The 18,318-nt window shown below is 44.0% G+C and overlaps 1 protein-coding gene across 5 annotated transcripts; it reads right to left on the bottom strand.

Moving 5' to 3' along the window:
- Window positions 1–893: 893 nt before the first annotated feature.
- On the bottom strand, window positions 894–11,250 carry zbtb18 (zinc finger and BTB domain containing 18). 5 transcript variants are annotated; one of them, XM_006783648.3, is made up of 2 exons: window positions 10,793–11,250; window positions 894–5,929 (listed from the first exon to the last, which is right to left on the bottom strand). In XM_006783648.3, the coding sequence occupies exon 2, from the start codon at window positions 5,910–5,912 to the stop codon at window positions 4,215–4,217; it is 1,698 nt and encodes a 565-aa protein (XP_006783711.1). In that variant the 5' UTR covers window positions 5,913–5,929; window positions 10,793–11,250; the 3' UTR covers window positions 894–4,214. The 5 variants fall into 5 exon arrangements, with proteins under 5 accessions (XP_006783711.1, XP_006783708.3, XP_006783710.1 ...); XM_006783645.3 differs by lacking the exon at window positions 10,793–11,250 and adding an exon at window positions 10,518–10,671; XM_006783647.3 differs by lacking the exon at window positions 10,793–11,250 and adding an exon at window positions 8,659–9,293.
- Window positions 11,251–18,318: the final 7,068 nt, after the last annotated feature.

Below are 18,318 nucleotides of genomic sequence, written 5' to 3'. Positions count from 1 at the left end.
TAAAGAAGGTATCTCAAAGAGACTTTTTTACATTGTCTCGATATCTCAACTGAGAAAAAAGTTTTTTTTCTTTTAAAATGAAATGTCTCCTACTGTTTTTTGACAAGTTTTATAATAAAATAAATAAATTCCAAATAATGGCCTGCCACTGTGAGTAACCTCACCTAGTAAAATAGCTGCAAAGTTGAAACATTGAACTTTCCTTGAAGTGGACGCCACACTGAAATCTTTTTAACACTTCCAAGTTTCTTAAACTGACATTAGGCATTCATCAGACAGGGGACAATGTCATAAAGATTAGGAGTGAGCTTATCACGTGAGTGTGCATTGGGGGCTTATCGAAGTGGCCATCTGTGGCCTAATGAACGCTGCTCCTTGGCCTCCGAGTGCAGGGGCTTTTAATGCATCTGTAAGAGCCGGTTTACTGAGCAGCAAGACATTAGCTAAAGCTGATTTCTTTACTGGAAACCTGTGCCTGAGAACCTTTAGGAGGAGGCTGTGTGCGTGTGGTGCAGGGGATTGGATCTCAACAAGCTGCTGCACATTTTCTTCTCAAATGCAGCCTACACTTCAGCCAGTGCTGCAGATATATATCAGGAGCTGTGTGAGTACACACACAGCGAGTGTGCAGGCCACCACGCTGTGTCCAGGCACGGCTCGCTGTAGAGCTTCTCAGACACACACACATGCACAGCTTCCACCCACATGACAAGTCATTGCAGAGCAGGATGCCAAGACCTCCCAACTGGCCCTCATGCAACCTGTAACTCTTGAGCGCGCACACACAGAGTTAAATGTCGCTAATCTTCGTTATTTTAATGGCAGCGAGGAAACTGTGACTTTTATGAGTAAAGTTAAACACAAAAAAGAAAAAAGCTTCACACACACATGGGTTGAATTTCAAGATTCTTATAATTTATTGCAGTTTGCACACAATTTAAAAATGTCAACAACAGCACACCAAAAAATTACAAAACTAAACACAATTAGAATTTACTCCCCTTGAGAGAAAAAAAAATCAACCCAACTATGATTGTCAAAGCTAAAATGACTAAATCTGAAAAAAGGAACATAAAAGAAAAGCAAAGGAAAAAAATTGTAATCTCAACAGGGAGTAAATAGATCTCAATTGAAATCTGCTTGTTTCCCCCCCCCCCAGACAGTGATTGTCCTTTTTCAAAACAGACTCAGTCATTTCATGCCCTCTCCCCACCCTCCAACCCATCATCTTCTTTACCATAAACTGTCTATGACATTTGATTTTTTTTTTAAATTTTATTTATTTTATACCTTACTTAAAAAAAAAAAACCCAATCTACCCCCTTTTGTTTTCAAGTAAGCACAGCAAAAAGATGGAGATGTCCAGTCGGGGTGGTTTACTTCACAGCGTCTTGAGTGGTTAACATCACTCCCGCCACTCCACCCCACACACTCACACTTTTAAAAATAAAATAACAGCCCGGACTACAGCAGTTTAAGGCGGTCAAGTAAAACCAGAGGAACAGAACAGGGAGGGAAAAAAATGGGAAAAAAAACCCCCAGCAGTAATGATGAAAACAACAGCAGGATGGAGGGAGCCCATATGCAGAGACGCTGCCAGTGAAGAAATAACATTTCGGGACAAAAATGAGACGATGTGGTGCAAACTGCCGCAATGTCACCCACACTGTTGCATTGGCAGAGCCTGTAGGTGCCACCAGATGACGGGGCGGCATGTACATATACCCCACCCACCACATGCACATCTGCGGGGACACACACACTAACACACACACACATACATATTTGAGTGAGTGAGAGAGAGGGGGGGGGGTAATGTGGAGTGTCAGTATCTTTCTGAAAAATGTTTTTGGATTGTATAAACGCTTGACCAATTATTTTGAAATTTCAATAAAAACGAGAAAAAAAGAAGAAGAAACTGATGTAGCCCTGACCCAAACGCAACATTTACATACAAGAGTTTTCTAATCACATGATCAAAATAGATAAATTCAATAAATTCCAAGAATTTACACAAAATTTTCAACAGCCATTTCTCAATGCTTTACAGTATCAAATACATCACAGCATCAGAAATGTAATTTTATTTTTATTTTTTTAAATAAAGGCATCTTTTCAGCAAAAAATCTGATTTCATGTCTTTAAGCTTAAAAAGGTGCATTCAGGCATGCCAATTCTCTCCCATCGATCTCAAAGTAAGGATTATGCTTTAAAAGGAAACACACAAACAGACACGCACGCACGCACACACAGACGTGACATCCGCTGCACCTAATGTGAAATGCACACTGCACTGAGCTGGGTGAGTTTAACGGCCCCGCTCAGCTCAGCACAGCTCGGCTCAGCGTGAAGCAACAGTGTGGCAGAGATATCTGACCCTTCAACTTTCAGCAGGACAGCTCAGGTTCAGCCTCGCTCCTTCCTTACTCCCTCCCTCCGTATCCTTCACACTTCAGCCAAGCCACAATTTAATAAAAAATGTTTTAAAAAACTGCACTCAACAGACCTGAAACGAGAGCCCAAATCTGCAGAAATAATTAAGAAATGGCTCGACCGCGTTTAGAACCGGTGAGGACGGACACAAAAGTTATAGCAGTAGAGACATTTAACGCCTGAGGAGGAGCAAGAGGAGGAAGTGCTGGGTGGACGTAGATCTTCAGTAGGTTAAATTGACTGGTGCTAACCGAGTCACACGCTCGTAAACACACACGCGCACGCACGCATTAACACACACACACACGCGTGCAGCAGAAAGATCAGTGCATATAGACACAGGCTTAAAATGCTTCATCATATCGCTTCAACATCCGACGGAAACACATTCGGTAACGTTCTTCTAGGAGCCCAGCGAGTACAAAATATCCGACTTTTCACTGTCAAAAGTGTACGGTTCAAACGTTCCCCCTCCCCGATGCAAAAACCACAACTTAAAGGTTTAAGACAAAATCAAAATTTCATGCATTTTTTTTTCCATAGTCGTGAGAATAATATTCAGTTTTTCAACAGACCGCACCCTGGAGTAGTATTCACAAAGAAAAGAAAAGAAAAAAAAAGGAAAGCCCGTTGTCAAATATTTGATCAATTACAATGTGTACAGTAATACAGCAAATTCACATTTTTATTTTAAAATATACAGGTTTGGACATCATGCAACAACAGCAGGTCCCATTACAAAAAAAAGTAACAAAATAATAATAATAATAATAATCATTAATTTAAAAAAATGCAAAGAATTAAAGTTTTTAAACTATATCAGAACAATATACAACAACCTTAAATTAAATACCTTTTCAACAAGAGATGTTTTAAAGACTGCCAGCTAGATTTAAGAAAAAAAATTCTATCAATAACAATAATAATTAATAATTATTTGTAAAGGTCTTTTCATTTTTAGAAAATACTTCAAATTGACTGGAAGTGAAAAAAGGAGGCTGTGCATTGCATGAGTGCCATCAGTTTATCTGTCAGTCAGTCAGCTTTCCCCTGAACACACAACACCAAAGAGCTTAACAAGAGAAGCGGGGAGCGCTTCGCCAACGACACCTCCGTGCCAGTAGAAAATAAAATCAATACACACAAAACACACTCATACACACTCACGCACGTTAGGTGAAATTTTTGCCAGAGTAGTGCAGTACCACACACACACACACACACACTCGCGTGTGCGCACGCTAATTCAAACTGTGTGTGTGGTGGCGTCGACTTGTGGTGATCACAGTACCCGTTTAGTGTATTGTAATGCTTTTTCACTTCAGTGTGTTCGACCTGAACTCCTGCAGTGGTGTTTTGCTGTCTGTGGAACTGGGACCGATACGCTGGCCAGCATCGGAGTGTTGTGTCTGGGATGAAACACAAACAGAGTGAAAACTCTTCAAAAAGGCGAGACTTTCTCACTGGGACCCGTGTCCAGAGACGCAATTAAAACCACCAACAGGAGAGAACTTGCGCGAAATAAAAATGAGGATTCAGAATAAAATAGAATAAAACAAAAATTACCCCAAATAGGAACAAAAAGAAAAGAAAAACAACTCAGTAGTAACATTTTCATGTGCTATTAAAGTGCTATTGAATGAGATGTTGCAACAAACAAGAACGTGACTCACTTAAACCCCAAATATCAAACTCTGCCGCCTCCCTCTAACCTCCCCACGCCTCTCTGCCTTTCTTTCACTCTCCGTCTTTTTCCCTTTACCAAACCTAGAAGTCTGTTTCTACTTCCACAGTTCCTGGGAGCTGTCCTCGATCGCCCAATCCCTGACATTTGGGAGCGCCAGAGGTTCGCTCTTCACTGACAGCGAGTTGACCAGTTCGCAATGGAACTTGCGGATGTGTCGGTAGAGGTCCCCGGATTGCGTGAAGCGCCGCTCGCACCACTTGCAAGCATGCGGCTTCTCACGCGTGTGCACCACTGCGTGGCGGCTGAGGTTGTGTGAGTACTGGAAGCTCTTGCCGCAGGTGGTGCAGGTGTAGGGTTTTTCACCGGAGTGTGTCCGCTCGTGGCGCTTCAGCGTGTACATGCAGGAGAAGGTCTTGCTGCAGATGTTGCAGGTGGGCACGTTGACATCTCCGGCGGGCTTGGCGCGGATGCCCTCCTGCTCCCTGAAGTGGGAGCTGAGGTGAAGCTGGAGGATGTGGGGTGAGGGGAAAACCTTGTTACACAGCGGGCACATGAAGATCTGTGTGTGTTGAGCCGACAGCATGTTGGAGACGTAAGGCAGCAGCGAGCTATCCATGCTGGCCGCCTCAGCCTGAGCGCGCTCGTTTTCGCCCCCCAGGATGTCCTCATCGTCTGCTGTGGCTGAAGGCTTCTCCTCCCGCTCCAGCTCTGAGGCCAGGGAGGCTTCTCGCAGAGCGGACAGGTGTGCTTCCAGGCCGAGCCTCCGCTGGGCCGACAAGGGCCCTCCGACCCCGTGGTGGGCCAGGCCCCCGTTGGTGTTAGGAACCGTGGCCTTGGTGAGGCCGCTATGCTCCATGTCATAGTCCCCACCTCCCAGTTCCTCTTCCTCATCTGAAGCCACACCCCTTTCTACCTTTACCCTAACAGCCAATGGGCTTTGGAGGCTGTCTGGTGTAGCTGCTCCGCTGAAAAAGGATTGGTGGTGGTTAGTGTGGTTGCTACCTGCAATTGGCTTGACTGACAGGTCCAGGACGCAGTCAGCTGCATCATTTGACACCCTCCTACCCCTGTGGCCCCCACGAGAGCTCACGGAGCGGTGGGACCTCTGGGAGAGAGATCCAGTGGAGCTGGTGGGGCTGCCGGCCGGAGAAAGGAGCTTTCCTCCCTCTCCCAGGCCTTCCCCTGTTTGCGTCTCCGCCTCACCCTGCCCTGGACTGGTTGTAGCCATAGCTGGTGTCCCTGGTCTGTCTGCAGACGGCAGCCTCAGCCACAGCGGCCCTCCCTCTGCCTTTCCCTCCTCCTCTTCATCGCTGTGCAGCAGGTCGGCAGTAGCAGGCCGGCCTGTGGAACCGTCTGATAGACTATCGGCTTTATCAGAGCAGCTGGACCCACCGTCATCCTCTCTGCGCGTGCTGTCTGCCTCCGCTGTGGCCTTCTGCTTCAAACGTTTCTTACACACCTTGACAATGTCATACATGTGCAAGTAGCTGGCTGCTGCCAGCACATCCTCCACGGGAAGGTCCTGGAACTGAAGTTTGCCCTCGTACATGAACTCCAGGAGCAGGGAAAAGGCCGGAGCTGTGACAATGTCACTGTTGAGGTGCACCACGTCTCTCTTGTCCAGCTGGTCCTTGTAGAAAAGGTGAAAGTACATGCTGCAGGAGGCCAACACAGCACGATGGGCACGGAACTGGGCATCGCCCACCAGCACCGTGGAGTCACACAGGAAGCCCTGATGCCGCTGTTCGCTCAGACACTGGAGTAAATGTCTGCTGTGGTCTGGGAACTCCATCCTGCCGTCCTCATAACCTGAAGCCACACACACAGACACAGAGTCAAAGTTAATTACATCTCATAAAGTATCAAAGATGTCTTTCATTTTACACCTACAGTTTTTATTTTTTGTTATTTTAATGATTTCATTTAGGGGGTATAATAAAAAAACAACCTTTCCATTAGCATAAATATGCAAAATATAAAGAATTAAAAGGTAAACAAGAAGCGACCAAGATTACATGAAATGAGGAGCAATAGAAAACTATGGAATCTAAAAAGGTGGAAAACAAGTTAAAAATGGAAGCTAAACAGAGAGACCATGATTTAGTTTTTATCACCACTAAGAGGTTTCTTTTAACGCCACAATTTCTGTGAACAAAATTTGTATTAAATCTGGTAAAAAACACAAAAAGATTAAAAATTAAGAAACACAAGGACAGAGAGAATCAGTAAAAAAACATATCTGATATAACGACGCTGACAACAAAACAAGAAAAAGACAAGAAAACACGAAAGGCACAAACAGGAAGAGTAACACATGAAATAATAATTTTAAAACGCATAAAAAGTTAACTAAAATAAGCCATGACCTACGCACAACCCGGATTTTTTTACTCCTCATCCCAACATCGACAGAAACAATTCTCGTAAAGTCGTGCACGCATTCCTTCATACAACAAACCAAATGTTCATTTTCTGCTCCAATTACTTGATTAATTTAAAATAAATAAAAAGCAGACAAGAAAAATAGAAAGAAAATACAATTTATGGTTTCATTTAAGAAAAACCACTAACTCAGTTTATACCAAGACAAAGACTCAATCTCAGGTAAACCACCAGCGACCGATTCTTCTACTCGGTCTCTCCGCTCTCACTCTCTGTATCTCTCCAACTCCTCTGCCTGCACTCCTGGATTGTCGCTGCTCCTACGCTGGTTATTTTTATTAACCCACTTTGGCCTGGCCTGGCACAGCCCTTTTAGGTAACCGGCTTTCAGCTGCACACACTGTCCTCACATAGAAAACACAACACACACACACTTAGTACCAGCCTACCTACCAACCACCTCCACAGGCTAAGTCGAGCAGCAAAACTGGCCAATTGAAACAGCACTGTCAAAAACAAAACAGCTTGTCCCTTGTTTAACCTGCGAGCTTCGGCTTTAGGTGTGAGATTAGACGTGGAGGGAAAAAAAGGGAGGAAATTTGCATCAATGCTCTGCAGGTGTTCTTAGAGAAGATTTGCTGGAAATTATCGAATTAATAAAATTAATTACCAACTAATTGTGCAAAAAACCTTTGATTCCAGAAGACAATAAGAAAAAAGAAATGTGTAAAAGGTCCCACCTGTTAGCCAAGTCGATTTGTCCTGCCTGAGAAAATACATTGGTCCCGCTCTGCACTGTGTTAACCAAAGCAGTTAAATCACCTCATTTGAATGAAGCTAAACCAAGAATGTCAGTGTGTTAGACTGTGTGTGCGTCCGTGTGATGTGCATGTGTGTGTGTGCTCGCCCTCCGGCTTGTTCAGACTGCTTTTAATGAGGGGGACTTACAGGGACAAGGGTGTACCACCTCCCACCTCCCCCCCACCCCACCGTCCAGCCAAACCCCTCTACCACCTCCTCCTTCCACACACACACACACTCGCACACACATATAAACCAGCCGTCACTCATGCACTCCTTCCCATCTGAATCTTACAAGAAAAACCCCGCACATCCGCCCCATAGTAGAAACTGCCCTCTTCCTCAACCCCCTCCACCCACCACCACCCAGAAGAGAAGATTTACAATACAATCACTGTAAGTGCCCTGCTCGTCACAGCATCAATCCTAATCCTTAAAGATGGCTAAAAATAAAGACGACGGTGGCGACGGTGGGGAGGGAGCCGCCGGCGGAGGCTCAGGAGGGCAGCAGCCCAGTCACCCAGCCCACCCGGCCCCGGCCAGCCAGCTCAGGCAGGGGTCTGAGAGAGACACACACAGAGGGGCAGGCAGGGAGGGAGAGGGTGAGGGAGAGGCTGGGACGGCCGGGGAGGGAGGCTTACCCACATCTGATCCAGCTGACGGGGGCCATATGGCAGCTGCTAGCCAGATAAAGAGATTAAGACTAGGAGGGAGTGCGATTACAGCTGTCTAGCCAATTCAGGCAGCTCAAATCTGCAACTTCTAAATTAGTCTCCTCTACTCCAGCCGACAGGAGGGGGAAAATGGGTAGAGCGGACCGCACATGCTTTCAAGTAATTTTTACAGAGAGCTAGAATTAACAGGAAAAATGTAAAGTAGATAATACAGATTAAATAACTGCTCAGTTTATTCTAGGGTTTTTTAAGCCTATTTATTAGCTAAAATATGTGTTTATTGTCTTCTCTTAAAATGTCTAAATACTACATTTCAAAGGACACTTACTTTTATGATTTATGATCACGATTAAACTGCAAAAAACTACACTTCCCTTTCAATTAACAAGTGTCCCGACAAAACGTCTGACAGCTCAAACAGGAAGCAGCAGCTTAAGTTTTAAATGCACCCCTCTCGACTGCAAGCTAAAAACAAGCAGACTGCTCCCGGGCTGCAATTACCCCTCAGACAGGCAGCACCGGCTACCTTTGCCGTTTACTTCTGAAGCACTCGCCAGCAGTTTCACGCAGTTCTCACACTGGTTTGACACACCGGAGATCCCCCACAACAAAACAAAACTCCACCATCCCGGACTCTCCTACTGTAAACGCACGCACACACATACACACACAAAACGATACCTGCAGCAGTATGCATCAACTTGATTAACTCCACTGTAGCAGAATAGCCGGGCTCTCTGGCTGGGAATGGCTGTGTATCGCCCTCTCCCTCTCTCTCTTTCTTTCTTGCTCTTTCTCTTGCTCGCTCGCTCTCTCTGAATCAATGAGTGGGTAGAAGAAGAGAGAAGAAGAAGAGGGAGGCAGGCAGGCAAGCAAAAAAAAAAAAAACACGCTGTTCAAACTGCGAGGGACAGATGCAAAGTGGAGGAGATGTTGGAGGGGGAACGAGATACCACCTCCCTCCTCCTCCTCTTCCTCCTCCTCCTCCTAACTGGCGCTGATCAGCAGCCACAAACACACACACACACACAGCGTGCGCACACTGCACACACACGCACAGCACTGACTCTCCCAGGCTGCCGCTGAGACTCACAATAAAGGACTGGGGAGGGGTGGAGGCAGTGGAGGGATGGAGGAGGAGGAGGTGGGGTGGATGGCAGCCTGTCAGCTGCTCTGACATCATCCTCAGATGGAGATGCTACCTCCAGCTGTGCTCTTTCTACAGCCATATGCTGCCTCCTCTACACTCCTGCCACCAGACTCCTCTTTCATTCTACCAACACCGCACAACTTTGTCTCTCTTTCTCCCCCTCCTTTTTTTCTCTCTCCGGGAAATAAAACACAAGTCGGATAAAATATTCTGGGATTTGGTGTTTGGAGTTTACACATCAAAATCACTAAGCTGCAACTGCCACCAAAACTATTAAGGAAATGCAAAGTTTACGCACTAAAAACACACACACACACACAAACAACTTTTCTTTTACCTGGCGTCTAAAATCATTTGAAATGCACTTCTCTGTCCTTCTCCTTCTGTCTTTTTCTCCTTCCAGTTACCATAAACAAAAGCCAACACGGCACATTTGCAACTGACAGACGCACGCAGCTGATATTGTTTTCCACTCTTTTACGGTTCAGCGCCGCTGCCTCGTCTTGTATTCACTCATTCATCCGCTCATTCATCCATCCATCCATATATCCATGTATCCAGCAACCACCACCCCTTACACACCACCAACACCACTGCCCGGACCCCTTCGGACGACTCACTGGGTGACCAAAATGAGCCGAAAGAGTCCAGTGAGGGCAAAACAAAAGGTGTGCAGGGTGTTTAATAGCCGGGGAGAAACTTATTACACTTATTATAACGGCTGTATTTCGCTTTCGTTTTGGGCAAACTTTCTGTAACGTTTACAACTCTGCAACTTTTATTTTCTATTTTATTTTGGCTGTAAATAAAGTTGTTTTTTTTTAAATAAAATAATAGCAACACCGCCCACTGCGATCACAACTACACACAAATGTGGAAATAAATGACATTAATATTATTTTTTCTTTGTTTCATAATCACCTATTTCAACATTTTGTGAGTTAATTAGAAATATTTGCCGTGTAATCTCCTGTAATGAAAAATTTCACTGTGTCAATTAAACAGAAATAAAGTGCGGGAAACATCACATTAATCAACTTAAACTTCTAATTAACTTCACCACCGGAGTTCTTTTAATTACCCGGTTTGGAAGTCGCTTTAAAAAAATCAATTTCACCTCACTTTGACGCGTTTTTATCACCTCTAAAGTGTTATCAAATTTAGGAGAAAGTCTGCAGGAGTTTGTTTTAATTTAAGACTAAATTTTCAAGCTGCCTGCCCACGACGGTCCGGGGAGAAAATTAGCATAAAAGTCCAACTCCTGCTACCGCTTACAGGCTGTTCAGAGACAAGTCTCCGAGCGAGAAAAGGAGTATTGTAATTAATTTCTTACCAGAAGACACAACAAACACAGAAAAACAAGGAGAGACACACACGGAGACATACTGACCCACGCAGCTAGCTATAGCCCGATCGCGGCTAACAAAAGTAAGGCGGACGGGCTGCAATATTGAGCTATTTACAGTTGTTCGGGAGGCCCAGGTGCTATGACAACAGCCCCTAAAACACCGCGGAGGGACGGCTAACATAGCAACTATTAGTGCGTGGAGACAACACAGTCATGCTAAGGAAGGTTTAGCTACTTTTTCCCCTCCGTAACCCACCCTCTCTCTCTCTCTCCTGAGCCTCCTTTAATCGGACTCCGGTATTAGAAGCAGCACTTACAGACAAGAAGGTCCACCGTCTTCCCCGCTTCCTCCGTCAAAATCCCCTCTTTTTTCCTTCGGAGACAAAACTAGATTGACTTTGGACTAATTTCCATAACAGGCTGCCGAGGCGAGCAGGCGCAGGGACGGGGAGTCTAGCACTCTGCGGCGGCCAGATGTTTCCGAGCTGTTGCTGCTCAACTCGGGCTGGGGAAGGAGGCGAGTTGACTGGCACGGCACGGAAGCCAATGGTGCCGGCGAGGAGGAAAGTGAAGGCAAATTGGAAGCGGCCCTCTGACAGAGGAGAGGGAGGGATATGTCTTCTTCTCCCGTCGGCGTAGGTTGACACCAGGCAACAACAACAGCAGCAGCAGCAGCACACACACAGTGAGAAGGCAGGAAACAAGAAGCTGGGCCAAACCAACTGGTTCTGCGAGTCAGTGAGGCGGACTGGCGCAGCGGAGAGCGAGGGAGAGTGGAGAGCGGCGCAGTGCGCTCTGGGTACTGTAGTCAAACCTGGAGCGAGAGGTGTCGTGTGGGGGGGGGGGGGGGGGGGGGTAGGAGGCAGGGAGGGAGGGAGGCTAAGGGGGTGGAGCTGATATGAGCAGGTGCACCACCTTGACAGGAAGTAAAAACATGTGGTTGGGTTTTCCAGTGGTGCTTGATAATGCTTAAGACACAGGCATAAAGCCAGCTGCACCACTTCCAGAGGTGGACATGTATTATGTATGATGACCAGATGAAGATGTGATAAATGATTTATATTACGTAGTAGTTGTAAGCAAATGCGAGCATTTATATTAATGTGTTTGTTAATGCACCTCTGATAAACATTTTCAAGTGTTACAAACAATTTATTACGTATTTACATAGTTGATAGATAATTAGGAAGATGTAAAGTCAACAAACCTGCCTTGCTCACTTACCTTACCTCATTTTAATGCCACCTCGTTTTAAAAGTGTGTGCTGTCCATCCAGTTAAAAATTTAATTTTTTGTTCAATCAATAAAAAAAGGGGGGATGCAGTTCTCTTTGCCCGATGAAGGGATGCGGAGAAGTTCATCTACTAGTCAGATAAGTGTCCTCGGGCAAGATACTCCACTCCAAGTGATGGATAGAAAAATACTGTATGGTGTGTGTGAATGGGTGATTGTAGCTTGTAGTAAAAAGTAAAGAGGTTGTGTGTCTCCTTCAGAGTTTGTTTCTTCAACACACAGTTAACCTTGATCACTCAGATAGATAGACAGATAGACACAGTTTAACTTTCACGTTTTCATAATGCACCTTTGGACAAAAACATGCCCCCATCCCTATAAAGGAAGTGATGTTGGCATCCCCTTGTTAATGTCGCCTGTATGTTTTATTTGGCCCCCAAGCCAAAACGCCTTGGTCAAACCATGAAGGTATTTTGTGTGCCTCAATGGCTGCTGCAGCAAAGAGGCGCCTACCTGCTAATATAAACCAAACCTGTTTTGACTTGCCGAGGTAGGAAAAGAACACAGTGTTAATGATGGCTCGGCTGGCCTGTAGGTGCATCAGAAAGCCATGACAGTAGATCAGAATCCACAAAATTGAGAATACAGCTATTGATAATACCGCTGTCATTTGCCTATAAAGTGTCTCCTGTGGCAAATCCTCAAACCTTTTCCAGGTGTGGCTCTGATGCAGTAGTGTGGGTTTTAATCAAAACATTTCAGAGCCCATGTTCATTATAATGCATCTGAGACATGTTATCAGGCCCAGTGTTATTTGTTAGAAGGAACAATCTACGCTTTACTACTTTCATAATAATATCAAAATTGCAGTGTATAACTAGGGTGATTCTTCAAAGCACAAAGAATAAAACTGATTAACATTTTATCTGCAGTTAACTGTTACAAAGGCCTTAAAGGCATTTTTATTTAATGCGTTTTTATTATTCATTAAGTGACTAAATAGACAGACAGCTCTGAGAGCCACAGTTAACAATAAAATGATAGTTTGCTTTACTTTTTTGACATGTTATGAACTAAACAGCAATTTATCTTCTGCTTAAACACAATAAAAATATTAATAACTAATAAAATAATTGTAAGAGTCACATCTGTGCACTATGAGCTTGTCCAATACCAAGAATTTCTTAAAATCTTAAACTTGTCTTTCCTCTGTATTTGAACTAATCCAAAGACATGTTAACATATTTGAGGAAACTGTCTCCTTAACAGAGGCTATGATGATTTTTGGAGTGAGAAAAACTAATGTGCCTCTGTTGCTGTTCATGCTTATAGCACGGTTAAAACCTATAATAAAGTGTGGCTGCCTAAGCTGTGTGAGTCAGAAGAACAAATCCAAAATGTCTGCAAGGTGTAGTTAAAATGTTTGTTTTGTCTCCACCAGAAATCACTCTTACAGGCGTCAATCGGAGTCTGAAATGAAAGGAGGAAGAAGGAAATTCTTTTCTGAAATGACTAATACAGGCCCAGCAGTGACCTTGGATACAAAAGGGTGAATAAAAGTAACAGGTTCCTGTGCTGGCTGACAGGTTTTAACTGCCCATATCTTTCCCGTGTGACACATGAGTTGTCTTGGACTTCTCTTTCACGGGAGACCTGTGACTTGCTCTGTCCTGCTGAAGTAACATCAAGGCTTCTGGTGGCAGGGCCTGTCTAACCTGTAAGTGGCAGTTTACAATAAACAGGCTGTTGCACATTTTTACACCGGACTGGTTTGTTCCACCAGTAACGGGCGAGAAGAAATCAAGCTGATGTTCTTTTTTTTGGTTTGTTTTAATTTAGTTGTTTTTTTAATCAGTCTTCGTTATGGATGCCTTTAGCAGTACGAAATGCTTCACAGATATTGAGGTTGCACGTTTCCTACGTGACAACTGAGAGAAGAGAGCACTGAATCTAGGACACGGCGCAACATCAGCAGCAATATATCTTCCTGTCCATATAAAGGGAGACCACTTCACAGATTTCAAAATAAGGATGTTCAGAGACTTAAAGCTTAGAGTGACACACAAGATGAATTTATTTACTACCCCACTTACCACAAATTATATGCTTACAACATATTTTTCAACTTCTCACAGATGTGGGTCACTGGGACAAAAACCTTTATTGAATGTGTGTCTGTGAGAGTCTCTGTGTGAAAAAGTTTGGGGCAGCTCTGCTTGGTGCGTCTGAGGGCCTATTTGCATCTCGTGAACCTGTCCCAGTAAACTAATTGGCGTCACTAATAGATGGCAGGATGAACCGCAGCCCTGTATGGTAATGAATTCACACGATCTGGTGTCATAGCTGAAGGACTTGTTAAAATGCAAATGAATGATGACCCTGTTATGTGTCTATCAATTTAGGGATCCATGTTACCAGCGCATTACAATGAGCCCCTTGTTCATGCACAAAAATACGCAGTTCAACGAGGGGGCCTGTGCAGGAAATTGGACTGAAGGACAGGCTTTTAAAAACTGTTGGCTAATTTGTGCAATAAAACGTATGGCAGTCAAAGCATTTTAGATGTAACCATATTTAATATACGCTGTCATTTAGAGTTTCTCTTTTTCACTTTGGATGTATTGGAAAGCTCACCTCTCCGGAAGTGTCTTTTGTAGCTTCTGTATATGATGACTGTAAAGAGAAAGATAGCCTTGGATGTACTGAAATCTGTTCTCCAGAGACTCCTGTGCAATTTTCTAAACTACTTTCACCTTTCCCGTGTTCCCTCCTCTGATCCACATATTGTTTTGCCACTGACAGATGCCAGAATACAGCCAAGTGTGTGAACATGTGAGCCAAGAAAGCAGAGCTAGACTGATGTTTGAAATTATCTGCACTACTGTTTCATCCTCCTTACAGCTGAAAGACAAAGCAGACAGCAGGCAGAAGGGAGAAACATGCAAGAACCAGTATGCATAGCAGAGCTTATCATCTGTAGCAGAAGTTTTGTTTAGGTCTAGTTCTCCTTTTTTTCTGCTTAAAACTCAGAGGACATTAAGAAAGAACAAAACAAAACATCTACGAATAGTCTCGTATATTTATGTTGCAGCACTCAGACCTTTCTCACATTTCTGTTGTCTGTTACGACAATGACAACAATGCTAAGAGTTGTTTCCTTTAAACATGAATCATGCACAATGCTTCTAGGAAAACATATAGAGCCAGACTAATTACAGCATGTGTTTCGCTTCCGAATAAATGCAGCATTGTCCTGAGTAAGTGTTATAATTTCTGCCTCTGGAGGTCGCTGTAGATCCCATATTTTACACACCAGTTCACTTTCTGTCCAGTAGAATTGACTTCAACTTATCTTTGCTTGTTTTACATTTCGATTAAAAATTATTCTGATAAAGGGCATACATGCAAGACAGGTACTAGACTACATATCTGCACATGTTTAAGCTCTTACATAAGGCTACAATATTAAAAGAAATCACTTCAAAGAACGATTGGAAGTGTTATATATCTCCTTCAGATTTAAGCACACTTTCTTTATGCTTCTCTGGCTTGTAGTTGTGTTCCCAGTGCTTATTTTTCTCTGTTCACTCTTTTTTTACTGTCTTTTAGCAGAGAGTGATTGATGTTACTATTTATCTTTTTGTTGGAATAGATAGTCCTGAGCACAGCTTTTTCTTTCTTTTTTTTAAAGCAAAGAAAAAGCATTTTGTGCATCTGGCAGATGAAGTAAATCACTGGAAACCTCTGGCCATACCTTAGATATTAGGACTGCATGCTTCACATCTTCTGGCTTTCGCTGCCAGCATTAATTATATTTTGCTTGTTAAGGGGTTTTCATATTCAAAGTTTTTTTTTAACATGGATGGCTGTTTGAAAGCACCTCTAAAGGTAATTCTTTCAACAGTCCTCATTTTCCCCCCTGAAATGCAAAAATAAATGACTTCTCAGGGTGCTCAACTGAAGATATGTTTATTTACAATTAAATCCATCTAGTCATCCATCCATTTTCTGCCACTTATCTAGGTCTTGGTAGCTGGGGCAGCAGCAATGCAGAAATGCCCAGACTCCCCTCTCTGGCCACCTCCTCCAGCTCTTCCTGGGGGACACTGTGGTGTTCCCAAGCCCTCTGAAAGACATTATGTCTCCAACATGTCCTGGGTCTGTCCCTGGGTCTTCTCCCAGCTGGCCTAAAAATCTCACCTAGAAGGTGTCCAGGTGGCATCAGATGCCTGAACCACATCAACTGGCTCATTTCAGTGTGCAAGAGAAGCGACTCTAAGATCTGAGCTCTAAATCCGATCTCATTGTATAATTTATGTATCCTGTGCTGTGATTAATACTGCTTTCTATGTTCCCGCTCTCATCAGTTTGCTGTGATTCTTACATTTAAGTTCATGATAAATTTGGCGATAAAGATCTTAAAGCTTATTTGCACGTCTTATAAGATGCCCTGAATGAACATGAACTAAATGTTCCAAGCAGAAAAAAAAATGTTCATTTGCAGAGATATCCCGTCTGGTAGATGGTTCAGCTTAGTTTCGAAGCAGCAGGGGGCTGAAATAATGAAATAAACCCATTAAAAGCAACGCACAAGGGCAGCAGAGTACGCAGCAGCCAGGATCATTATCTCACTTCCTTTGACAATTGTTTGGGCATCTTTATTGATATAAGTAAAGAGCATAAATTAGTGTACCACCTGTATTTTCTCATAAAGTCTCAGCCTGTGTTAGGGACACTCCTTATCCATCAATCCTTGAGCTTCCCAAACCTGCAGCAGGCAGCAGCCCTCCACAGTATGTCCCACAGCTTCCTTAATTATGCCCATAATGGAGGTATGCAAGAGGGGAGACACTCTGGGAGACACTGGCTGGCTGTCAGACGAAGATGAAGGGAAGGAAAGGGGGTGCAGACAGATGTTTGAATCCCAGCCCTGGGGCAGATGAGATTAATCCATCCTCCAAGGCAGAGACAGCAAAAGAGAAATAGAGAACGTAATGGAAGCAATTTCTATTAGTTCAATTGGCTGCCCTCTTTCCTCCATGCATACCAGGCATCCTGATCCACCATTTTTTTCTTCTTGCATAAGTGTGCAGCGCATCCATTCTATATCACTGGACTATATGAGAAAAAGGAAGCCTGTTATTGGTGAAATAACAGCCTCATACCTCCTGTTCAGCTGAGATTAATCATGTGAATACAGCAGGATGTGGCCCAGGATTTATGCAGGTCCCTAAATTTTCTACAAATGCGTGGCATTACGAGACATAAATGTGAACATCCTCTCCTGAACACCTGAGCTCAAGGTAAAAAGCCAACACAAACTTTCTCTCAGTGTCAAAACCTCCAGGAAGAACAAACTTTGTTTCAGCTGACAGTGGGAGGAAATCCATCCATATAGTTTAATGATTTGATCATCTGGTTCAATGTGGCTGCTGTTGTAGGCGGTTTGGAATGCAGCCATTTTGACTGAGTGTAAAATATTCATGAACTATCAATGGTCGCCCATCTGACTGGCTGGGGAACAGCTGCTGGGTCTCTGTGCCTCTAGAGGTGCAGCATCTGTCCATTTAAGGAAAGTGAATTTGTGTTTGTGTGAGTGGATTCTAGCGTTCGCACGTGTGTTCCTGAGCATGCGTGTGCGTACAAGAGCACATTTTCTCACGCACGAGAGTGTGTGTGTATTTGTGCGTGCTTGTGTCTCAGTGGGACCAGACATCAGGAGAAACAACTGTGTATTTAACTTGCTCATCTCCAGATGGTGGAGGATCATTAGACATGATCAAAAAGCGAGTCTCAGTTTTATCAGGATCTGTACTTGTCAATCAAGTGTCGCTCTCATATATGCACAAGGAGAGCGGTGCTGCTGTGCGCGTGTGATGTGTTAAAGGGAATTTTATACATCTGATGTCTGTGCCATTCTATACATATCTGGCTCAGCAAACATCAGCATATCACAGCTATGCAACGTGGGTGTGTGTGTGTGTGCGTGCGTGTGTGTGTGTGTGAGACAGAGAGAGACTCACACCCATTTGTGTGAAGCTCGCAGAGAACTGTGGAGCTTTGGCTGAGCCTGTATGATGGACATCTGGAAGCTAAATTGGTTAAGTGCGCCTCCAAGCCAACAGCCAGCCGGCCGTCCCCTTGCTGAACTAAGAGAGAGTTGTGCGTGTGTATGTGTGTGTGCAGTGGGGGTGGTGGGCTTCTGTGGTGGGGGACTCTACATCTGGCCAGCTGCCTTGCCACAGACAAAAACCCCTGCTGGACATTTAAGGGCTTTTACCTTCCAAATTCATACTGCAAACGAAATCAAATTAATTTTGTTCACTCAGGCAAACTGCTGCGTTTGAGACCGTAAAGAAGCATCACGTTTGGCTCCGATCGCCACACCGCTCTCCACTGTTACACAGAGCTGTGTTATACAGCCTCTAATCCAGCCTGTTTAATATCTCGTGTTTTTAGGGAAGAATGTTTATTAATTTGTTCAACTTCTTTATAGGAATTATAGAAAATTTCAGGGCACTGTTTTCAGTAGTTTTCTCAAAAAAGTATCCTTTTCCCCCCCTGGCATTCTTCTTCGAGGGACCATTTTAAAATTCCATCAGCCAGAAGC

The sequence above is a fragment of the Neolamprologus brichardi genome, chromosome 13, assembly GCF_056152115.1.
Source record: "Neolamprologus brichardi isolate AB-2024 chromosome 13, ASM5615211v1, whole genome shotgun sequence".
In the NCBI taxonomy this organism is placed as follows: Eukaryota; Metazoa; Chordata; class Actinopteri; order Cichliformes; family Cichlidae; genus Neolamprologus; species Neolamprologus brichardi.
This window is presented reverse-complemented; position numbering and strand designations above follow the sequence as displayed.

Coding starts and splice junctions, on each gene's coding strand:
- zbtb18 (XM_006783645.3), bottom strand. CDS start 10,656: ATGTTAGCCGTCCCTCCGCGGTGTTTTAGGGGCTGTTGTCATAGCACC. Junction 5,930..10,517: donor GGCTATAGCTAGCTGCGTGG/GTCAGTATGTCT, acceptor GTGTGGCTTCAG/GTTATGAGGACGGCAGGATG.